A 25,326-nucleotide genomic window follows, 5' to 3' on the forward strand; every position below is an offset into this window, starting at 1 on the left:
AATGCCAAAAACAAAAAAAATGTGAAAGTGGAGATTTATAGAAAAAAAAAAATATTAATCATCTTCTCACCAACACCTATCATATAGTTTCTGAAGATATAGATTTAACCACTGGAGTGGATATGGATTACTTTTATGCTGCCTTTATATGCATTTTTGACCTTCAAAGTTCTGGCCACCATTCACTTGTACTGTATGGACCTACAGAGCGATATTTTTCTAAAAATCTTCGTGTTCAGCAGAAGTCAACACATATATACTGAATTTGTCAATTACCTGAAAAAAACAAAAACAAAAACAAAAAAACGTCTCTTTCATTTGGTACACCACTCTATATTTATTTTTTACTCATTTTTTCTCAGGTTAAACTTTACTGTAAGGCCTAACAAGTGTGCAAAAAGCAAACAAAATAAGAAATTCATAATTTTAAAAAGAATGTTTGTCCCTTGATTTCATATGATTGGTGTTATATAACCTATATAAGGCTCCTTTCTGATATAAGCCCACTTTTTTTTTTTTTTTTTTGATCCAGTCAATTTCTCATGGATAAAATCAAGTCCCACCCTAATTTTTTCTTATTGAATGTCCTGTTCCTATCGGAAATATGTCCAAACACTGTTAAAATGGGGTTGTGGATGCCATTTCATGTTGACTTTATAAGGAAGGTTCACCCAAAAATGAGAATTCTCTCATCATTTACTCACACTCATGCCAACCCACATGTGTCTTTCTTCTGATGAACACAAACGAAGATTTTTAGAAGAATATTTCAGCTAAGTAGGTCCATACAATGCAAGTGAATGAGTACCAAAATTTTGAAGCTCCGAAAGGACATAAAAACAGCATAAAATTAATCCATACGACTCCAGTTGTTAAATCCATGTCTTCAGAAGCCATATGATAGTGGGTGAGAAAGAGATCAATACTGAAGTCTTTTCAGTCCTAAGCAGAAGAAAAAACTAATACACATCTGGGAAGGCATGAGGGTAAGTAAATGATGGGGGAATTTTAATTTATGGGTGAACTATCCCTTTAAGATCATTGCCACTATATCTAGCCACATTATTTATCAAACTTCATACTCAAGTGTTCATTATTACAAAATGTTTACTTAGTTCATGAATTCATAATCATCCTGTATAAACAGAAATAAAAAACAGACATCCTTTGAGACTTAAGAACATCTGAGTCAATGTGAGAACTCAATGTAGCATAATAAACCAACATTTAAACTAGACATATCTGCATGGTTACAACCTGTGCATCAACATATACAGTTCTGCTATGGTCATATAGTTTACATATACACATATACTGGGCTGGTTTGAGTATTTCTGTAACTGCTGATCTTCTGGGATTTTCACACACAACAGTCTCTAGATTTACTTAGAATGAAGCCAAAAACAAAAAACATCCAGTGAGCAGCAGTTCTGTGGACGGAAATGCCTTGTTGATGAGAGAGGTCAACAGAGAATGGCCAGACTGGTTCGAACTGACAAAGTCTACAGTAACTCAGATAACCGCTCTTTACAATTGTGGAGAGAACAATACCATCTCAGAATGCTATTCTGAGATGCGGGTTGGTGCTGTTTTGGCAGCACGAGGGGGACCTACACAATATCAGGCAGGTGGTTTTAATGTTGTGGCTGATCGGTGTAAATAATCATGGGCAATAGATTTTCTGTAAAAAAAGAAAAACTGTTGGATCATAGAAATGTAACAATTCACATGATTTTTTTTCTGCCCGGTACAGTACTGTATCTCTAAAAACAGAGCTAAAATTGTATGTGTATTTTGCCAAGGATTGAATATGAACAGATCCCTATATATAATTTTTGGCCTGCAAATTTGTGGCAAAGGTAACAGCAATTCCTAGTAGTGACAAGAAAAAGGAATGGAGTATGGAGTGTTTGTAATATAAAGTCACTCTCAACAAACTCTCTTTACTTTGGTTTCCACTATCTCTTCGGGGTCATCCATGGAGCTGTGTTTCTTAGGTGACACAAGGGACAATGACACTTCCTGTTTATCCTCTAAAACCTTGGATGTGGTCAAGTCAGTGTTTGGCAAAACTATGTGCAAGTTAGGGCTCTCCAAACAGGGAATCATGTAAACTGGCTCTATTCCCAGCTCTGAGGATTTTAAACCCTCTTGCAGCTCAGTCTGTAGTTGTACATCCATATCTTCCAGTCCTGTTAAAGTGCTACCAATTGCTTCAGTTTGCGGTTTCTCTGGATCTACACTGAACTCCAGTGTCCCCTTGTGGCCAGTGATTGGCATATTCTCTGCACCAGACCTGATCTCTCTCCTGAGTGAGGCTAGCTTGGCCTGTAGGAGTTCTTTATGCTGCGCTTCAAGCCTCTCCATCTATGCAAAAGAAAGAAAGTAATCCAGTAAGAATTTTAATGTTTTATTTTTTTATAAGTTAACATGAATTAGTAAAAGTATGCAACAATACTGCCCTACAAAGCCAAACGTAGTAACTACGGCAACACTGAAACAAAAAAAATGGCTTCAAATGGAGTTTATAGATTTTTCCGACCATTATAAAATACTCAATACGTTCTGATCATAGTCAAAGACTTTTTAGCAAGTCAGTCCACTCTTTGCCATATCTAGAAGGCTCCCGGGCAGCTATTTTCTATGTAAACAATAGGGACTGGCATTTCAAGTAGTTTTGTCGTCGAGTACTCTTAACACATAAAGCAAAGAGTAATCGATTACTTGCAATTTAGAATTTAAGTTCAACTTTTGAACCTGTTTTTCTTATGAAAAAATTTGCACTATGCAGAAACAAAAAGATCTAGATTAAAAAAACAACAACAACATTTGCACTCACACATAGAAACATACATTCCAAGTCTTCTGAAGTGATACAATTACTTAAAATAATTACAGAATTTTCTTTTTGGGAGAACTAATGGCAAGATTTAGATGAGAGAAGCAATTTTAATGTTGCCCACTGCAGGCAAAGGCACAAAGGAAAATCAAATAGCAATACGAGTAGTGTTTTTCTAGTCGAATATTTAAGATGAACAAGTGCTCAATTAATCGATTACAATTTTACATTTTCCCAGCTTGTATAGTTAATGCACATGTGCGTTCTCAAGTTGATTGACAGACAATGTCTGTATCTAAAAGGTGATTAGCTCTCTCATCTGTAGGTCGGGAGTTCCTTTCTACATCCGTTGACCATTGGGTGTTCCAATTTCTCCCATTCATTTTAATAGAAGTGGCCGTCTGTGCTAAATAATCTCTAGCATAGTTTAGTCGAACTCATATGCCACAGAAACCTGTAGTTACAGCATTTTGTCTTTGAAGGGCAGAAAATGACTCACCTAATCAGCATGCCTAGCACATTATTGCCAAGTTGTAACTGATCAGAGAGAGACATACTTAGCAAATATGCATAAAATTGCTGTGGTGTAGGGGCACACTGATTATAAGTGGCTTTGTCACAGAAGCTTTTTATCCAAAACGACTTGAAAATGCACTAATTACAAGAGCAGTCTCCCTAGAACAATATGGAGTTGTGTGCCTTATTTAATTGCACAGTGGTGATTGGACTGTGATAATACATTTCTGATTATCACATAACTTACTACCTTATCCCTTATAAAGTGTGCATATACATTCAGAACACTTACAAGTTTGACAACTTTTTGCTGGCTGTGGTCTGGACATTGATATGCTTGCAGTTCCTCAAAAATTCATACATTAGACTGAACCAGGCTTGCAACCTTATAATAATGAGAAAAGGAGAAACAGTTTAAGCATCAGACATACACTTCTTCACTGGCCTTATCAAACCCTCATGACAGAGCAGGAGTGTGAGTATTTATTGATAGAATTTTCATTCCTTTTGTTTAGAAAAAGTTGAAGAGTTCATACAGTAATGTAATCAAGATATATTTCAACCAACTCTAAAAAGCATACCTGTTCTTTGAGCTGTTTTATCTCAGATCGTAGTGTCTTCTCCATAGTCTCCTTCTCTTGGCGTAATGTGACAGTATGTTGGTGGAGTTCCAGAAGTTGTTTCTGTAGCAGAGTTTATTCAAAACCCTCAGCCTCCTGAAATCACATCGACAAAGATTTTAGAGAGACCCTTGACACTTCTTAAAGGGATAGTTCACCCAAAAATTTTAATTCTCTCATCATTTACTCACCCTCATGTCAGGCTGGGCAAAAAAAGATTAATTCTTTTTTTAAACATTGGTCAGTTTGATATAGATTCTCAAAAGCCATGGATCAATCTTTTACTCTATGCACAACCCTTCCACTACAATGAAAAAATAAAAAAAATAAAAAAATAAATAAATCACATTTGCAACCAAATTTGTATATACAAAAATGGATATATTTGGCAATTTTTTATATTTTAGTAAATATTTAGATTTCACTCACCAGTAATTGTGCCATATAGAGGTGGAGCATTCAACAGCGAGATCATTTCACTGCGTGTTGAGAGTAAAAGTTTTTCCATGTAATATGTGTGTCCAAAGACGATATCCACACAATTGATTTGTAATTGGATAATGTCCCTTTTAATACTCTTTCTGTTCTAGAAAGCATAGCACAGATGAGATAAAGCCATTCAAGTCTCTCTCATTAACATGTGCTAGTTTAAAGATGCTTTTTACAGAAATGCTTAATTTCCTTAGAGACAGTACTGGTTTTTAGCACGTGTTCAACAAATCACTGTAAATACCTGTAAATAGTACAAATTATGCAATTAATCAATACAAATGTAAATAAATATAATATAATATTTATTGATTAAATACATTGATTTGTTCATTTTTTAAAAACTAAAATGTGACCAAAATGATGAAAAACTAATAAAAAATAATTAGTCAAATTAATTTTTATATTGTATCTAGTTAGAAGGTCGCCTGTACAATTAACAGCAGTAGCTGGGAGACAATATATTTCATATGTAAGCAGAAAGGACATTATAACTGAAATATAGCCATATGAATCAATATCGAATTGAGAGCTTGTAAATCGGAATTTAATTGGGAAATCTGTATCGATACCCAGCCCTACCCTCATGCCATTCCAGATGTGTATGACTTTCTTCTGCTGAACACATAAAACATTTTTAGAAGAGTATTTCCGCTCTGTTGGTTCTCACAACACAAGTGAATAGGTACCAACATATTTAAGCTCCAAAAGAACATAAAGGCAGCATGAAAGTAATCAATTTGACTCCAGTGGTTTAATCCATATCTTGGAAGAAGCAATATAATAACTGCGGGTGCGAAACAGATCAATATTTAAGTCCTTTTTACTATCAATCTCCACGTTCACTTTCACATTCTTCTTCTTTTGTTTCTGGCAATTCAAATGTTTCGTGCATATCACCACCTAATGGGAAGGAGAATTTATATAGAAAAAGGACTTAAATATTGATCTGTCTCTCACCCACACCTCTAATATCACTTCTGAAGATATGGATTTAACCACTTGAGTCTTATGGATTGCTTCTATGCTGCCTTTTGGTAAATTTTGGTACCCATTCACTTGCATTGTGAGGACATACAGAGCGGAAATATTCTTCTAAAAATCTTAATTTGCGTTCAGCTGGGATGGCATGAGGGTGAGTAAATTTTTGGGTGAACTATTCCTTTAAAAGTGCCAAAAATGACAGAAGAATGGACAAATCTAAGTTGCATTTTCTATTGTCTGCATTCTGGAAAAAGGTTCATAATGATGTTCCCGTTCAGTGAGAATACCAGTGGATGTGTCAAAGATCATGCTGCCTCCCTGTCCATCAGGGTCCATAAGGACTAGAGTCTGTCTCCAGCACCAAGTGGGATTCCATTTCTCTCACCGTCTTCCTTCAAACACAATGAAGTAGTTAATGCTATTTTAACGTCAAAAACAAGATGCTTAGTATTAATGTATGCTTGCTTTCTGATGAATATGCATTGAAAGGACAGTTCACCTAAAATGGAAAATTCTGTCATCATTCATGTTGCTCCAAACCCATATCACTTTCTTTCTTCCGTGGAACACAAAAGGCAGAATTAGCATCTTTCATAATTCACATTCACTGTATGTAAAAAAGATGCAGTGAAAGTGAATGGTGACTAATGGAGGCTAACATCTCCTTGTCATAAGGCTTTGGATAGCATGAGGGTGAGTAAATGACAGAATTTTCATTTTTTGGTGAACCAGCCCTTTAACTGAAGCTTTGGCATGCCATTGTGAGTGTTAGTTTGTCTACCTTTGGCTCCACCGTCAATAGGGTTTCAGAGCCAGCGGTCAGGATGGGCTGAGTTAAGGTGGATCCAATGCTAGTGTGATCTCCATCTGGTCCAAAACTCACTTCCAGCCCTTCATATGCTTTAGCATGAGCCTCTGAACTCTCTCCATAATACTGTCGACAATTCACATTCTGTAAGAGTATTTATGTATGTAAGTATGTATTTATAATTATTTGGAATGGCAGCATGGAAATGTGAGCAAGGATTATCTAACCTGTGAAAAACCCATGTTATCCACCTTTACCTGTGTAACATGGATCTGAATGCCAACCTCACATATCAACCGATCCAAAAGTATAGCATGGTAAATAGTGTCAAAGGCAGCGCTAAGGTGAAACATAATTCAAATAGCGGCTAATAAATTATCATTAAAAACTTAAAAACGAGCAGATTCTGTGCTGTGATGAGCTCTAAATCCTGACCGGAATCTGTCCAAAATATCATTCTCTATTAAAAATGAAGAAAGCGGAGACAAAACATTCTCTAAAATCTTCGATAAAATTGGTAATTTAGAAATAGGATGATAATTATTTAAAATATCGGGATCAAGATTTGTTTTTTTAATAAGAGGCTGAACCACTGCCTGCTTAAGACAGATAGGAACAATATCATTCGCAATCATAAATTGCACACTAGGCCCCACGATATCAAACAAATTGTTATCCGTATCAACCTATATATATATATATATATATATTGGGCAAAAAGTTTCATATCGGTGCATCCCTCCTGCAGATGTTTTGCACCTGTATATATTCTTTTAATCTGCGATTATTCAACATTTTAGAGCCCCTTAGAAGTAAATACAAGCATTGCCACATTAAATGGCAATTTAATTTAATTAAGAGGCAAGTTTATCAACAAATAGCAAATTCATTACCACCACCATGCCAAATCGTCCAAAAAGCTATTGTCTGCAGAGAGCGTTTTATTATTCATGCGTGTGAATGGAAATTAATTACAGATGTTTAAACTGGCACATAAGACAAAATACATCACTTATATTTCATAGGGCCTACAGCTCGATAAATCTCAATAAAATACTAAAGAGTTGTTATCAGATCATATAAGGGTTTACAACACAAATATTATATATTTCACTTAATTACATTGGTCTAAAAAGTTAAAATAGCTTAATGCAGTTTTTCAGGCTAACAACTTTATCACGCTAACGCAAAACTCACAGCATTTTCCGTTTAAACTGCCACTCACCACAAAAGCTGACATGCTTCGGATATGATATAGGCATCCGCTTTAAAATCAGTTGTCCGGTTGTAGTTTTCAGCCTATGAAACATCCCGTTTCAGAGCGGTTGTGTGTGGTTCGTCATATGTGCGTTCACACATTCATTCACTGCAAGTTTCCAGCCACAATTGACGAACGTGATGACGTATAGGCGTTGTTAGAATTCAACTTAAGTTAGCTTCATTGGCCATCCGCATATATGGTAGAATTTTAAACCAATCAGCATCACAATCGGCGAGTATTTTATATGTCTATGGCCTCAACCTCTTTATGTTATTTATTAAAAGGCTTCCGTTTTACTTATCGTTAGACACGTTAATTATAGTATGTATGTTCTTTCTCTCTTTTTTTTTTTTTTTTTTACTATTGATTAAATTCATTTTATTTTTAATTTATTTAATTTAGTTACGGAGGTGGTTTCTCACAATTTAGTTATTAAATAGAGTGTTTTGCTAAATGATAACTAGCATAAAATTGTGTTATTGTTTAGAATGTATGGAAAGACAGGACCTAACTTTAAATGATTGATAGTTATCATTTCAGTCTATAATTAACAGTAATATAGTTGTGAACACCTATGTTTCTCAAGGGGATGTAGCTCAGTGGTAGAGCGCATGCTTTGCATGTATGAGGCCCCGGGTTCAATCCCCGGCATCTCCACTTTTTCTTTTTTTTTTTTTTTTTCCTCTACTCAATACACTTTTTAGGCTATTACAAATACATCAACAACTTTAGATAACATTAAAACTTTTTTTTTTTTAAATGCACTTGGCAGCAAAAGGCAAACGAATTTATTTATTTGATTTTCTTGCAATTCTCTTCCTAACCAGAAGAGGTCTTTCTCTAACAATGATAAGACTATTACATATCAATTCAATTGACACTCTCAGTGGGCTCATTAATTGTTTTTATTTTTTTTGGATTTGTAGTCAAGATAAAATACAGCATATAATAGTTGAACAGACACCAGTCAGCTTATTGCCACAGAATATAGACCAAACCTTCAGCTGATCAGTTTTGTTCATTAAAATGAAGGAATCAGGAAGTCATTTGCAAGATAAATTGTGATATTCTGCATGTTTCTTCATTTTTCTTGTTTTCTTCAGTCTTCATCTTGCATCTGCCATCAAAGGCTAAAAAAACAATTAAAAAGAGGGGGGAAAAACAATGCATTTCAGCTATTCACTCTCTGCTCAGATTTTACGTTTTTCCAAGTTTTTAATATGTTACAAGCATTAAATAAGTTTGGTCTGGCACCACAATTAAGTTGTCTAATTCTGTATTAATTTATCATCGGATCATATTTTAAGCATCTAACGAGGTTCTAATTCACATATGTTGTTATGTACGCCTGTTCTAATTTACAGCTTTACAAAATATAAACATTGAGGAGTGTGCAGAATGCATTTTGTATGCAATTTGAGGAGTAACCTATGCAGTATATCTTACAGAAACCATGAACCTCAAGATGAAAAAATAAATTTCACTAGGTAATTTTTTTAGGCTTTATCGACCCCGTTTCCACCTGGTATTAAGATGTTCTTCGGGTGATCCGATCACATGTTGTCAGCTCTAAATACAGGTCTTAACAGGGTCTAAATGTTTTGTGATTGGATCACCAAAACCACATATGAATGTGGTCAAAAACGCATGTGACCAGATCGCATTTGAGGTGTAAACGCTGATCCGTCATGTATGCGTCACGGCAGCAGTGAAGCACGGTTACCACCCGTCCCGTAAAAGACGCGATTTGTCCCGTATTTAAGATGGTCAGATGGCTTCACGGTGAAATCGATCCAGATCGCCAATTTAACATTGATGTAAGTTGGAAAATTTGCCTATGTGGGTAAGGGACCGTCTGAAAAGTCCACACATTGCGCTAAAACGTGCTAATACTGTGGAGGGTGTGGTAAGGGACCGTCTAAAAAGTCCACAAATGGTGGTAAAACAGTGGAGATTTTTCTATATAAATGTTCAAAAAGATCAAACAATGTATGAATACAATCATAAAGACAAGTACAGGTGAAGGAAAAAAATAAACAATTAAAATAAATAAAAATGATTTAATAAATTAAAATATGTTTAAACCATCCAAAATGTATACATAAATAAGATAAAGAAGACAAATAATTGAAAAAAATAAAATAAATATATTTTTAACATATAAATTATGTATTTATTTTTTATTTTTATTATTATTATTATTATTTTAAATTATTTTTATATAAGTCATGGGTCAGGAAAGTTCTCATTTTAGCATATAAGAAAGGATATACAATTTGTATTAATAACGCATATTAACTCAACGCATTTATTGCTAAAACTGTGGAGGATGTGGTTGGGGCCGTTTCAGCTGCATCTGGGACCTTTTTTGTTTTGTTTTGTTTTTTTCCTCTCGCTTTCCTTGCCTTTTTGAGTTTGTTGTGCTTTATTATTATGCAGTAACACACTGACATAGTGACTGATGTATGTCATCATGAAACAGAGACCCTCCCCTCCAAATCCGATCACAAGTGGTCACAGGAGACGCATTTAAGTGACCAGGTGTAAACAGCAATGTGTCTTACCTGACCACATGTGATTGAATCACATGCATTCTCACACCAAGACGCATCGTAATTCCAGGTGGAAACGGGGTCTTAGTGCCTTTCTGTACACCAGCATTTTAGTGGCATATTAAAATTAAAATTAAAATCCACGATTTCGAGAATGAAGTTATAGTATTGCGAGAATAAATTTGAAATGTTTTGAGAATAATCTTATTAAATGCCTTTAATGAAAATAAAGTAATATGTTTCAAGAATAAAGTCGTAGCATTATGAGATTGAATTCGTAATATTTTGAGAATAAAGTCAAAAGTATTATAAATTGTAGCATTTTGAGAATTAAGTAGTATATTGCGTGAATAAAGTAGAAATATTTAGAGAGAAAAAACCCCTCACAATATTATCACAACAATATGTCAACAATAGAACGGATGCTGAACCAGCATCTTAATTAATCCAAGAAATGAATGTGGAGGATTTAGTTAAATCATATACTTTAGGATAGGATTTAGCAATAAAGAAATCCTTGGTCTTTTGGTACATCAGCACAGAATTATTATTAGTATCCAGACACTGCAGTGGTTTTGTTGGAAATTGAATTTTTTCAGGAAAAAGCACCAATTAGACATTCACACAGTCCCGCTCGGCGTGGGTGATGCTTGGTCTGGCACCAACAATCATCCATGAGATTATCTAATCAGCCAATCGTGTGGCAGCAGTGCATAAAATCATGAAGATATGAACCAGGAGCTTCAGTTAATGTTCACATCAACCATCAGAATGGGGAAAAAAATGTGATCTCGGTGATTTGGTGTCACGTTTATGTGTTTTGTTCATGTTTTGTCATGTCTTTTATTTTCAAGTTTAGTTCTTGTTCTTGTCATGTCATGTGATTTCCTGTTCCCTCATGTGATCTTGTCATGTGTTTCCCCTGTTCATGTGTCTTGTTTTCATTGGTTCATTGTTTGATTACTTTGTTATCAGTTCTAGTTTGTCATTGGTTTAAATTTATTAGTCTTGTTATATTGTTTATAGTTCTGTCTGTTCATTGGTTGTCTTGGTACCCATGTCTGTGTATTTAAGCCCTCATGTTTGCCATTGTCTCTCGTCAGGTATTGTGAATGTAAATTTGTTGTTTTGTTTAAGCCAAGCCAAGCCAAGCCAAGCCAAGCCAAGCCAGGTCTAGTTTCATGTCAAGTCTAGTTTCATGTCAAGTGAAGTAGTTTATGTTCATGTTTAGTTCACGTTTATAGTTAGGGTTTTTTGGGATTCCACGTTTGTAAATAAACTGCACTTGGGTTCATCTTTACTTCATCGTCATCATCTCTTTGTCTGCCTGTTGACAACATCATTACATTTGGACCGGATTTTTTTTTCATCTTGTGGTTCAGGGCTTCCGTAATATTTTAATCGATGCATAATCTGAAATGTAATCTTGATTGTAGTGGCAAATTAATATAAATAAAAAGAATAAGAATAATACTTTCTCTTCAATTAACATAATTTATGTGGCATCTTAAATCAGAGGTCATCATACTTACCCTGTTGCTCTCATGCTCAAACTCTGGATTCTTCCATTTCTGATTGAACAGAATTTTTAACACCACCAATCCAAAAATTGCAACCAAAATACCTAATGAGTTTGCAAACAGAGCTTCAGCAGGCAACGCTGTATATGGTTCTGTATTACTTCCATTACTCCTGTTTCTGCTGAGACACAATTGATTAGGAACAGTAGTGTGTGGAACAGCTACAAACAGATCTGACATCAATGAAACACTAAACAATTTAATGATAATTAGATGGTGATTTCACTGTAATAAGAGCCTTTTAACCAATACATTGTTAAAATTAATTATGTTAATTACATATCTGATAAATTGCAGCCTATTTGTTGTCTCTTAAACACTCTGCAGAATATTTCTTAATGCTGCATGGCAATTTGAAGTTCCTTATAAGTGAATGTATTAAGACTGGTGTAGTATTGGCACTGAGTGACCAACTGGCTTTTCATACTTCAAAATGACTTAAAATTGTCATTATAAATTGATATCCTGGGTTATCTCAATCTATGTTTATTACCTTGTGTTATTAATTTACCCACTGTATGTAAAGCCAGGATTAGAAGTGGCCTTAACCCAGGGTTAAAAATGACATTAACAGAGTTTAGAGTAGCTTAAAAAAAGCCCTTCAATGTGGTTTTAGGTTTGCAGAGTAACTCACAGTGTCAGGAGTAGTTTCTCATTGATCCCTGACAGGCTGGAAATGAGACCCAGGATGAAGATGGCCATGCCCATTGAGATGTGGATCGGTTTCACAAGGGCTTTAAATGCCAAAGGGGTCCAGGGAAATAAGAAGGCCCCCAGAGCTACAAACCACTATCCAATCAGAAGAGGACACAGGACAGATGAAGATGATGTCAAGCTTTATACTTTTGGAATTTGATGGAGTAGAACTAGAATCTAAAGAGCTTTACCAAGCATGGAACAATTAAAATAGTGGGACATGTCAGTCATGAGGTTAATAAACATTGGGTAGCCCTTATGTTATACCTGCAAGGTGAACAGGGCCACTGTGGAGATTCCAGTCCAGCTGTGAAGGGAATACAGGTGAGGAATGTTGTAGGTATGGTGAAAATCAAAGGCAGCACACACGCCAAGTATTGCGAACACCATTGCCACAAACAGCAGCCCTGCATGGGTCAGCTTACACCACCACCTGCTCCAGGTAAGAGGGACCCGGTATAGCACTATGGCTAGGAAAGTGAAACAAGGAGAGTGACAAAGAGATAGATAGAAAGTGAAAACTAAGTAAGGACTTAGTTACAAGACTGTAAAACGTACAGTCAAAGGTGAAGTCTGTAATTTTTTTCATTGTTAAATATACACTACTTTCTCTTATCCCAGAATTCACAGAAAATACTCAAAAATGCAGAAAATGGAATATATTAAACAAATAAAAGTGACAACAAAAAAGGAAACAGAAAAACAAAACCAGTCCAGGGCGAATAAATAAAGACGGAATGGGCTGGAGCAAAACTGGAAAACAAAACAGGAGACACTACTGACAGGACAGACTGGATCAGGAAACAAGACAAACTGGCACAGGACAACGCACACGAGGGAACTAAAATAGGAAGAGAAATAAAACAGGTTAACAGGTGGGGTATGACCTGAGACTGAGAGACATGCAGCAATACAGAAACAAAAAAAAGCCACATGCTCTTACAAGACACAAACACCCGAATGGCATGAGTGCATATCGCCAAGACAATAAGGCAATATACGCTCATGCCAACTGACAGACAAGATGTAAGCAATACCACGCATTCCCACACTAGACAAAGCCTGAGTGCACATCGCGATGCAAATGCCACATGATGCACGCAAGAGGTGACAAAATGAGACAGGACACCTGTGCGAGAGTTCAGCCACACACAAACCCGACATCTCAGACTGAAGTGACTGAACCTCAGCACAACGTGAAAATAGATCGCGACCCGGACGCGCAGTGCAAAGCGAGTGCAACGCGAAGCGCTCCTGTGGTCGCTAGAGACAGACATAAACCACTGACATGAGTGCATGCCACCAAGATGACAAAAAGAGCACTCATGCCAATAACAGACAAGATATGAGAACACATAACTAACTGAAGTGGCTGAACCCTGACATTACCCCCCAAAAAAGGGTTGCCACCTGGCATCCCAAGGGGAACATCAAACACAAAACAAACAGAACAGGCACTAACACAGAACAAGAAGAACAAAAGAAAGGGAGGGAAGGGAGGGAGGGACAGACCAGGGCAGAGCCAGCAGGATAGACCAGGATGGAGCCAGCAGGACAAAACGGGAGGGAGGTTGGGGGAAACCAGGACAGAGGTATCAGACACAGAGCAGGGTCAGGTAGCCATGGGGGTGACTCCAGGCACGGAGCGGTGTCAGGTGGCCAAGGAAGCGGCTCCAGGCCTGGAGCAGAGTCAGGTGACCATGGAGGAGGTTTCAATAGGGCAAGGAGTACGGAAAACAGGGCTGACACAATAGGCAGGGCCGGCAGGGTAATGGCCGCTGGGGAGTGGTTAGGAACAGGGAACAGGGCAGGCTCATCAATGGCCACCGGGAACTGGACAGTCTTGTCGACAGCCTCAGAGAACTGGACAGTCAAAGGGAACTGATCAGGCTCGTCGACGGCCACATGGAACTGGAAAGGTGGCTCCAGGATGGGAGCAAGGGCAGATGGCTCCAGGATGGGAGCAAGGACAGATGGCTCCAGGATGAGAGCGAGGTCAGGCAACAGGAAAATGGTCTCTACAGCCGTGGGCACTGGCAGTGACAAGGGAGTGATCTCCGTGGTCGTGAGCACAGGCAGTGACAGGGGAACGACCTCAGTGGTCATGGGCACTGGCAGTCACAGGCGAATGGCCTCCGTGGCCGTGAACACTGGAAGTGATGGGGGAATGACCTCCATGGTCATGGGCACTGTCAGAGACAGGGGAACGGCCTCCATGGCTGTAAGCGCTGACAGGGATTGGAGAACAGCCTCCATGGCTGGGAGTGCTGGCAGTGACTGGGGAACGACCTCCGTGGCCGGGAGCGCTAGCAGCAACTGGGGAATGGCCTCCATTGCTTGGAGCACTGGCAACGTCTGGGGAACAGCCTCTGTGCTCAGAAGCATTGGCAGCGACTGAGGAATGGCCGTCGCCTCCCGGTGGTCGACAGCGGGAACAGTCACCGCCTCCTGGCAGTCAGTAATGGGCTCAGAAACAAACAGTCCAGCTGAGCCCTTCCTCTTTCTCCTCCTCTGTTTAGGATTCATCTGAGGTCTGGTGCCTGCATCGCTCGAGGGGGAGACGATGGTGTTGTCAATCTCAGAGGGTTGTCCATAGTCGGTGATAATCCGTAGAACCTGATGGGACAGGTAGCTCACAAACCCCTCGAATGACAATGTCGCCAGACTTCCCATCTCCCAGTCACCCAGGGGACTCCCAAGGCAAGTGTTAAAAAGATCGTTGTAATCTAGCCCATCAGCAGCAAGGTGGAATTTGCTGGCGAATACTCTCACATCCCTCTCTCCTTGACAGAGAGTACAGAGCCTTTTGTGATGGGCTAGACAGTCCCCAATCTACCCCCTGGGTTCTGCTGAGTCCTTGTTGGCCAGTTCATAAAGTCACGGTTCGTGCACCGCATGAACCAAGGAAAGAAGAGCAGGACTCAAAAATGCAGATAATGGAATTTATTAAACAAACAAAAGTGATAACAAAAAAGGAAACAGAAAAACAAAACCTCCGCAAGGGGAGAAAACAACACAGTCCAGGGCAACTAAATAAAGATGGGCTAGGCTGGAGCAAAACTGGAAAACAAAACAGGAGATACAACTGACAGGACAGACTGGATCAGGAAACAAGACAAACTGGCACAGGACAGTGCGCACAAGGGAACTAAAATAGGGAGAGAAAACAAACAGGTTAACAGGTGACAGGTGGGGCAAATGAACTAATAATAGGCAACAAGGAGGTGGGGTATGATGCAAGACTGAGAGACACGCGGCAATACAGAAACAAAACAAAGCCATGTGCTCTCACAAGACACAAACTCCCGAATGGCATGAGCACACATTGCCAAGACAATAAGGCAATATACTAATTTCAGTTTTAGTTAAAATGTAAATGGTGTGACTCAGATAATTTGCTCTGGGTAAAAGTTGATGAGAAATGCTCAAGTTCAAATTGAAATCAGACACTGGTATGATGGCAAATCAGAGTGCAGAGTTCTGAAACCCTAGAGGAGGCACTTATGAAATTGCTTGGATTCTGAGAAGCTAGAGACTTAAAGCTACACTATGTAACTTTTTTTAGTTAAAAAATAACAAAATGTTATTAATAAGACAGTGCAACCAAAATCCATCTTCCAAACCATGTCTTTACCCAAGTACACTTTGATAAACCTATGATAATGATTTATATTTTAGAAACAGGGTCAGGAGGCCTGGGTGGCAACCACAGGGTAGAGACTGGAGCTGTAGGAGGCTCGAGGGGTGGAGCCGTGGCAGGCGGAGCCGTGGGAGGCTCGAGGGGTGAAGCTGTGGAAGGCGGAGCCATAGGAGGCTTGAGGGATGAAGCCATGGCAGGCGGAGCTGTGGGAGGCTCGAGGGACGAAGCCGTGGCAGGCGGAGCCATGGTAGGCTCGAGGCTAAGAGTCCAGAATGACTGGGAAATGACCTCAGTGGTCGTGAACATGAGCCATGTCTCGAGAGCGACCTCTGTGGTTGTGGGCATGGACAGAGACTCGGGAATGACCCCTGTCGTCGTGGGCGTAGACAGAGACTCGGGTATGACCTCTGTGGTCGTGTACATGGGCAGAGACTTGGAAACGACCTCCGTGGTCGTGTACATGGGCAGAGACTTGGAGACGACCTCTGTGGTCGTGAACATTGGCTGAGACTTGGAAACGACCTCTGTGGTCGTGTATATGGGCAGAGACTCGGAGACGACCTCTGTGGTCATGAACATGGGCTGAGATTTGGAAACAACCTCTGTGGTCGTGCACATGGGCAGAGACTTGGAAATGACCTCCGTGGTCGTGTAAATGGGTAGAGACTTGGAAACGACCTCCGTGGTCATGTAAATGGGGACGGACAAGGCTGGCAACGCTGGCTCTGGGACAGATGAGATTGACAACGCTGGCTCGGACGGATGAAGCTTCCAGCTCATTGGCTGTGGCAGGCGTGGGCGTTGGCTCGTTGGCTGTGGCAGGCGTGGGTGTCGACTCGTTGGCCATGGCAGGCGTGGGCGTCGGCTCGTTGGCTGTAGCAGGTGTGGGCGTCAGCTCGTTGGCTGTGGTAGGTGTGGGCGTCAGCTCGTTGGCCGTGGCAGGCGTGGGCATCTGCTCATTGGCCGTGGCAGACGTAGCATCAGCTCATTGGCCGTGGCAAGCAAGGGCACTGACAATTTGTGGGGAAGAGTCTTCGTGGCTCTACGCACTGATATCAGTGGCGTATAATTCAACTTGGAGACTAGGGCCGTGAAGGGCTTCGAGACTGGGGCCATGGAATGTTTGGAGCAATGATGTGGCTGTGACATGGCGTGGAGCAAACTCAGATTTGGCTGTGACATGGCGTGGAGCCGACTCAGACGTGGATGTGTCATGGCGTGGAGCAGACTCAGACGTGGATGACATGGCGTGGAGCAGACTCAGACGTGGCTGTGACATGGCGTGGAGCAGACTCAGATGTGGTTGTGACATGGCTTGGAGCAAACTCAGATGTGGCTGTGACATGGCGTGGAGCAGACTCAGTCGTGGCTGTGACATGGTGTGGAGAGGACTCATGCGTGGAAGGCTCGGAAGCCGGGATCGGGACAGAGAGAGGAGGATCTTCAGAAGCGAGAGTTTCCTGGGTTAACCTCACGTACTCCCTCCAAGTATGGTCTCCCATCTCCGACAAATCCCTCCACCGGTGAGTTAATAGTCCAATCTGGTAGATCGACTTAAGATGGGAGTCCACAAATCCCGAGAAGCTGGCAATGGCAATGAAACGTAGGGAGTATTCCCATATGGGCAAATCCTCCCAGCTCAATTGGACAAACATCGCCGCTAGATCCATTTGTGTGGTCAGTTGTTCTGTAACGTATTGGAAGGAAGTACAAGAGCTGGATCTAGGTGCGGTGAAACTGAATTTAATAAGATAAACAAAGTACAATGTAATGGGGTAAACACAGGAACAAAAGAAACATCCACGATGGAGGTCAAAACACATAACAGCTGTCAAGGACTAAGCAAACAACAGGGCATATATACACAATGGGCAATGAGTAAATGAAAGACAGGTGAAAACAATCAAGGACAGCTGGCAGTGATGAGGGCAGGGAATTATGGGAAATGTAGTCCAGGAGGAACAGATGACAGGGGAGAAACACAAGGCAAACAACAGTGAATCATGACACCTGCTCAGATGACATGTTTTCAGATATCCGTCTTTTCCTTTCTTTTGTTATTTCTTTGTACATTCACTCTGATAAGATATCCTGTATCCATGTGTACTTGAACCACATACATCCACGCAAAGGGGCAGAGCTGAAGCACAACTTGCATCATTACCAAAACAATGTTCTTCCGCAAGACGCATGCAGTTTAATTTTTTAACCGTTAGAGGGACAAAAGTTGCATAGTGTAGCTTTAAGTCTCCATTTGCTCTCTATACAGTACTGTGAAAAGGTCTTAGGCACATTAGGGGCCCTATTTTAAGAGCGCAAGTGTTATGCGCAACGCAGTGCCTTAACTAAAATCATAAGTGCAAAGTCAATGGGCATGAAAATTTGGTATTTTCGTACAAGCATGCGCTAAGTCTAGGTGCAAGTGGGTTTGGCGAAATCGTCCGTGCAACGTGCAAAAGGCGTAATCTAGTGCCATTTAATTCCGATGTTCTTCTCCGGTTATTACACGTCTGTGTCCTATTATATAGTCCATTCCCTCAAGCACCAACAATTTAAACAAAGACATGCAGTGAATTAGTAAAATTGAGAATTACATTCTTCTGTGCATTAACTGCGTCCTTGGTGATTGTCAGACATATTTCTATGACAGCAACATGCTCTTTTTATACACATGGAAAATTTGATTCTCGTCAGATTTTGGATGTATGCTCCAATAAATTAAGTAATTATTATTCATCATTTTCATATACTGACACACAAATCATGACTACTATAAACAGTGACTGTATCGGCACGCTCTTCACTTCTACTGGACGATTTTGATTTTGAAAAATGTAATTCATTTATTGAAACACAAAAACCTTAAACCAAAAAACTTCTAAAAAAACTTAAACCAAAAGTATTTCTAAATTCAAATTACACTAAATAATGAAGTGGTAAAAAAAAATAAATAATTTTTTTTAAAATCCAAACATTTTACCCTCTCCAGCTTGTTCCACTGGCCCCTTTTGCAGTGACTTAAAAATCACTCTATGACAACTGGTGGAAAATTACTATTCAAAATTAAATCATAAATACAAATTTAAATATACAAGAATAATAATACAAATACACATAACAATAAAATAATTAAATAATAAATAATTGAAAAAATAAAACATGACCTCTGGAAAGTTTAACAAAAATCTCATCATTTGTTGTTACAACAAACAGCTTCAACAGCAAGGGGTGGATGCCTGGATCACCACCTCCTCTTCTTCAATATATATATATCCTTTGAGTGAATTAAATTTAAACTGATCAGCATTTAACCTAATGTGATTAAGTTAATTATTTTAGTGGAACTAATCAGTATTTTTATCACATAAACTACTGGTCAAAAGTTTTGAAACACTTACTCATTCTTTATTATAATTTTTTTCATGTTTTAGAATTATAGTAAAGTCATCAAAACTATGGAATAACATAAATGGAACTATGGGAATTATGTTGTGACTAAACAAAATCCAAAATAAATCAAAACTGTGTTATATTTTAGCATCTTCAAAGTAGTCACCCTTTGCCTAGAATTTGCAGACATGTACTCTTGACATTTTCTCAACCAACTTCTTGAGGTATCACCCTGGGATGCTTTTTAAACAATATTGAAGGAGTTCCCATCTATGTTGGGCACTTATTGGCTGCTTTTCTTTATTATTTGGTCCAAGTCTTAAATTTCAAAAAAGTTTTTTTTTTTTTTAATTAAATTTTAGTTTTATAATTAAATAAATTAATATGGTGGCACAATTATATTTTTGTCAACAAAACTAATTTCAGACATTTAAGCATATGCCTTCAGATCAAAAGAATTTTAAGATCATGAGAAACATTTCAGTCAAGTGTTTCAAAACTTTTGACTGGTAGTGTATATCCTTTTGAGCTAATGATTTATTATTCTAAGTATCTTAATATATGTTCTTTTTGGTGTCATGCTCGTACAAGCAGTTTGAGACCATTCCATATCTGTATTCATGCTTTAGGAGACAGTGTGTGTCTTCTGACTAATAGGCCTAGGTCACGTAGGCCACTTCTCTAGTGTCTACACGACCTAACAACGTACATTGATTGTGAAGCTTAATAAGAATACCACTTCAGATGCCCTGAGAGAAAGTATAATTATCTCTATGTTTTGAGTTCCAATAAAATAAGACAGTCTACAACAGAAGCTTTGTAGTATAAGACCTTGTATAAGAGAAACTGTGTGTGTATGTTTCTCCAAAAGTATTTCTGTTTCAGGAATTCAGTGAAGTGAGAATAGCAGTCGAGAGGTGGACAACTGGACCTCAGAGACATACTATTGTCCATAAAGGGAAGACTGTCCGTGGCCTATGACCTGACTCGGACCATTGGAGCTTATATACGGAACTAAAGCGTCATGCCAACAATCAATGAGATAAACGATGTACACAATGACGTCAACTTGATGCTGTATCTGATTATAAGTATTGATGTTTTTGGGCCTGAGTTCAGTTCTTGATTCTCTTGTCTTCGAACTCAGAGGATTTTTTACTGCAGACTTCTGCCATTTGATTTTGCAAACAACTGTCTTCAGTAAAATTTCAACTAATTTGACTGACACCTCGACTCCTGGTCTTCATTCTAAGCCTGCTCGTCTACGGGCCCAAGCTGTAATCCCCTACAAGCCCTAGATGTTTCACAAAAACATTTGTCTTAAGATGTTTGTTTATATCTTCAGCTTTAGTGTAGTGCATTAGGAAATATTCATTTTAGACTCCCAAACATTCATTTTGCAAATAGAATAGAATAGAAGAACAGGGAGCCCTGCAACAGATGGCATGACCCCCACAGAGCCCCCCACTGAACATCGAATCATTCTGGGATTACATGAAGAGACAGTATAAATAGATAGAAGAACTGTGGCAAATTCTCCAAGAAGCTTAGAACTCCCTTTCTGCCAACAACCAAGAACAATGGTGTCCAGGTGTACCAACGAAAATGTGTGCTGTTTTGAAAGCAAAGTTATTCACACCAAATATCGATTTAGCTTTCTTTTTTTTTTTTTATGTGTACTAGACTTTGTATGACTTTAATTGATAAATGAAAATAATTTATGGCATTATTTCTGAAGACATCCTCACTATGCAACATTTTTCATAAGTGCCAAAACTTTTGCACAGGACTATATTTAATCTCATTGCTGTCTATAAGAAATGTTTTAGATTTTAAAGAGCTTAGAGAGAAGAAATGGGAGGAGATCTGCCAGTTAAAAAGAGAGCAACAGCATTTATGCATCTGAGACAGACAGTGAATCTCCTCACCATTGCCGTACAGCACCACCAGGCTTGTCACCATAAGGACCGGGTGCCAGTTAAACTCCAGAAAAGAGCCATTCCAAGCAAATCCTCCTCTCCAGGTCCCACTCCAGAGGAACACAAACATCACACACAAAAACCCTAGACACACACTCAACATATACAACACATAGAACGACACTGGCAAGCACATCTATGTGTGTAAAAGAAAGAGTTAGAGAAAAATATCAAACAAACAATGTAAAAGAATGAGCTAAATATTGATTTCAGAACAAAACATCACTTCAGACTATAAAGTTCTTTATATTTCTTAAGTTATTATATTCAATAGCTTTATTATTCTTCAGATAATACCATTAATGTCTAACAAATCTGTGTAATGACTTTCTAAACTTAATAAAAGCTTATACATTTTCAAATATAACTAAATCTTTTATGTTAATAAAATATCCAGCATATATAGTCATGAAATGCTAGCTTACAGTCTCATAAATGAAGTCTTACCTTGTTATATGTTCCAATCATTCAAAGGATGTACCGTATTTTCATCTCTGTCTCTCTCCGTCTCTCTCTCTCTTTGATTTTCTTTCACGTGTCTGACCGCAGATTTTTGAGAGATGTTGTGCAAGTCATAGTCATGCTGTTATTCTCATTTAAGCTCAAAAGAATATAAGAAAGACATTTGTCTGAACAGTTCTGCTTGAACTGTTGTCTGCTTCTAACTTCAGTATAGTGGAGCTTCAATGTGTGCCAAGGCTTTGGAAAATTGAATTATATTTTTTTGTGATATTATTTGAGGAAAAAAATAGCTTTAGCAAAATAAATATCACAAGCAATTTTGGGCCATTTTCCACTGATTTGCTCTTTTGAGCTGTTTGACATAGGCTTTATCCATTTTTTGAAGCTTAACTTAAAGTTACAGCTTTTGGTAAAAATGTATAGTCACATACTAAAGGACTGATTGAATTGACCTTAGTCATTTGATTTGCCGTTGATACTGTGCTTTCTTTCTTTCTTTCTTTCTTTCTTTCTTTCTGCTGTGTCACACAGACATGAGAGCACTACAAAGGCCTAAGTGTTGCGCTGTAATGAAGCATGTAATCAGTTTTTATGTCACACTAGATAGCCACATGCCAAGAAGTTCTTTCACATGAGCTGCAGTGAGAACATAGAATGCAAACACAGCATGATAATACTTTTCAACAAGTCTCTTCTTATAAAATGTCACTAAGAGAGTAAACAGTCCTACTCAACCTTTATCTAAATGGCACGTTTTCTCCATGCTGGACACAAGATGTGAATTAAATGATTGGTATTTTACAGGAACTAACCTAAAGAGAATTCAGACGGAGACACCAGTAATTTAGGTCATCATAAAAGTACAAATTTGAAGATTTTAGGTGTCTTTTAATCTGTCAGTCAGTTACTTAAATTCGACCCAATTGAAGGAATAACAGCGTGCTCTCTTCTTTCATTGGCCATTTATCCACAGCAGTGCTTCTTGAGGAAAAGCTTTGTGCCATTTAATGCCATTAAAAAAAGAGAAGAGTCTTATTGTGAACACAGTGTTTTCATGGTTACAGAATGTTCTGGATATGTATAAAGTTTTAAGCAAAATACACAAGCAGGTAAAATCACATTTTAAGAGGGTAAGGGGATAAAGTCACATTTTAGGGCTAATCATATATCATATATTATAATGGATGATTCAGAAGTGAAAGGCATACAGAGACAAATATGCTTTGTGCAGATTTCCTTATTGTCCTCATCCTCGATGAAGATTGAAATATATTGGTTCTTTTCAAAAGGAAGCTCCCCATTTTCTGAGATTAGGATACGGTGGCTTGGAACATCAGGTCGAAAGCAGAATTTCTTTATTACAGAATGTGGTGGCAAGGTGTCTATCATATCTTGGCCGGTGCATTTTGTGATAAAGGCTTCCACATCCAGCTTCTCTTTGCTGATAAAGGCTCGCACATTCCTGCTGCTCCTGTTCAGCACGCTAGTTTTAGCGTTTGTGTTGCCCATTGCCTCACTTGTATGTCTGATGATGAGTAGAATACAAATTCATGTTATGAAAATATAAAATATAACATAACTGGCAATATCTGGTCAGATGAATATACATGTATGAATTTCTACATATACTGTCAATGAAATATGTTGTAAAAAAATATTTAACATTTGACTTTCAAACATATTGGCCTCACAAGGGCTTTGGACACTTAAGTGTTTTTTAATATATTAACAAAATATGAAACCAAGTGGCATTTATATATATATATATATATATATATATATATATATATATATATATATACACACATATATATATATATATATATATATAGAAAGATGCACACTTTTCAAGCAAAGGTTTTCAGAAAAAAAAAAAGATTTGTTTTAAATGACAAAACAATAGATGTACTGTTCAAAATGAAAATAAGATGTGTGATATGATGATGCTAGCCTAGAACACCTGTGCAAATTTGAAGAGAATAGACACAACCACTAAAATGAACTTGAGATCAGTTGATTAACCCTTTAATGCATACCTCAGGTTTTTAGTGTCCCAGGACCTCATTCCACCCCATGTACCTCATCAATTTGCCCACATTTCTTTAGTATTCCTCAAATTTCTCTTCTTAATAGTGTAACAAACAATATATATATTTAGATAGATAGATAGATAGATAGATAGATAGATAGATATAGATATATTAGTGCTGTCAGTTGCTTAAAATTTGTAATAATGTTTTGTAGTTAATCGCAATTAATCGCAGATTTTGAAAGTGCTGAAATTTGAGACTATACAGTATATACTTATTTTGTATTGTCAAAATGCTTTTATTTCCATTTTAGGAAAGAAAATATAAATCCAGTCTTCTCTAGCACTCTTGATAGTGTCACCCCCCTTTGATTAAAGAAAATTAAAGAAAAAAGCCCTGCACCATGGGACAATGATCACACTCATGCTCTCAAGAAAGCAGCTCAGAAAATGGAGCGCAAGTGGAAGAATACAAAATTAGAGGTATTTCTCGGTGCATGGAAGGATAGTGTCTGTAGCAACAGACAGGCACTAAAACCTGACAGGTCAGCATATTTTAGCAAACTGATAGAAAATAACCACAACATTCCTAGGTATTTATTCAGTACTGTAGCTAAATTGGTTAGAATAAAGCATCGACTGAACCAGATATTCTGTCGCAGCACAATAGTAATGACTTCATGAATTTCTTTACTGATAAATTTGAAATAATCAGATATAAAATTGGAACTATACAATCAACTGTCACAGCACCTCAGAAAACAGTGTCTCATAATTATCCCCATAAGCACAACATGTATGTTAGATCCAATACCAGCTAAGCTCTTAAAAGAGGTATTCCCTGTAATCTCAGAACCTCTTCTTAATATTATTAGCTCCTTGCTATCCTTAGGACATGTCCCAAGAAACTTTAAAATGGCAGTTATCAAACTGCTTATTACGAAGCCACAGATTGGTCCTGGAGAATTGGCTAATTACAGACCGATTTCAAATCTACCATTTATGTCTAAAATACTAGAAAAGGTAGTGTCCTCCCAACTATGTTCATTTCTACAGAGAAATGGGATATATGAACAATTTCAGTCAGGATTTAGGCCCCATCACAGTAAAGAGACTGCACTTATCAGAGTTATAAATGACTTGCTCTTATCATCTGGTCGTGGCTGCATTTCTCTTCTAGTGCTTTTAGATCTTATTGCTGCTTTCGACACGACAGATCACGACATTCTCTTGAATAGGCTGGAGAACTATGTTGGCATTAGTGGACTTGCATTAGCATGATTTAGGTCCTATTTATCAGACCGCTACCACTTTGTATATGTAAATGAGGAATTGTCATATCAAACAAAAGTTAAGTATGGAGTGCCACAGGGATCAGTTTTAGGGCCTCTGCTTTTCTGTTTATACATGCTTCCCCTGGGAGATATTATCAGGAATCATGGAATAAGTTTCCACTGTTATGCCAATGATACCCAACTTTA

General features: G+C 38.2%; 2 protein-coding genes and 1 non-coding gene across 4 annotated transcripts in view; 1 reads left to right on the forward strand and 2 right to left on the reverse strand.

The window, feature by feature from the left end:
• Positions 1-312: 312 nt before the first annotated feature.
• zgc:193801 (uncharacterized protein LOC564476 homolog) lies at positions 313-7,617 on the reverse strand. The gene is given in 7 exon segments (XM_051677895.1): positions 313-2,367; positions 3,648-3,740; positions 3,937-4,074; positions 5,722-5,804; positions 5,807-5,840; positions 6,230-6,400; positions 7,482-7,617. Coding segments are annotated over 7 exon segments (972 nt in total). The 5' UTR covers positions 7,497-7,617; the 3' UTR covers positions 313-1,929.
• A 485-nt stretch (positions 7,618-8,102) lies between these two features.
• Positions 8,103-8,174, forward strand: trnaa-ugc (transfer RNA alanine (anticodon UGC)). Its single transcript has one exon. It is a non-coding gene; the product is annotated as a tRNA-Ala (tRNA).
• A 208-nt stretch (positions 8,175-8,382) lies between these two features.
• LOC127429215 (lysosomal membrane ascorbate-dependent ferrireductase CYB561A3) overlaps positions 8,383-25,326 on the reverse strand; it is a 28,615-nt gene continuing 11,671 nt past the window's right edge. Inside the window, exons 2-7 of one of the 2 annotated variants that reach the window (XM_051678094.1) lie at positions 21,802-23,341; positions 21,304-21,490; positions 12,613-12,815; positions 12,284-12,438; positions 11,602-11,770; positions 8,383-8,647 (exon numbers count right to left, since the gene is read on the reverse strand). In XM_051678094.1, the coding sequence (XP_051534054.1) occupies positions 8,624-8,647; positions 11,602-11,770; positions 12,284-12,438; positions 12,613-12,815; positions 21,304-21,490; positions 21,802-21,822 (759 nt within the window). In that variant the 5' untranslated portion in view covers positions 21,823-23,341 and the 3' untranslated portion in view covers positions 8,383-8,623. Of the gene's footprint in view, positions 8,648-11,601; positions 11,771-12,283; positions 12,439-12,612; positions 12,816-21,303; positions 21,491-21,801; positions 23,508-25,326 lie in introns of those variants that run through there. The other variant, XM_051678095.1, reaches the window with a different exon arrangement.

This window comes from Myxocyprinus asiaticus, chromosome 38, assembly GCF_019703515.2.
Source record: "Myxocyprinus asiaticus isolate MX2 ecotype Aquarium Trade chromosome 38, UBuf_Myxa_2, whole genome shotgun sequence".
NCBI classification, from domain to species: Eukaryota; Metazoa; Chordata; class Actinopteri; order Cypriniformes; family Catostomidae; genus Myxocyprinus; species Myxocyprinus asiaticus.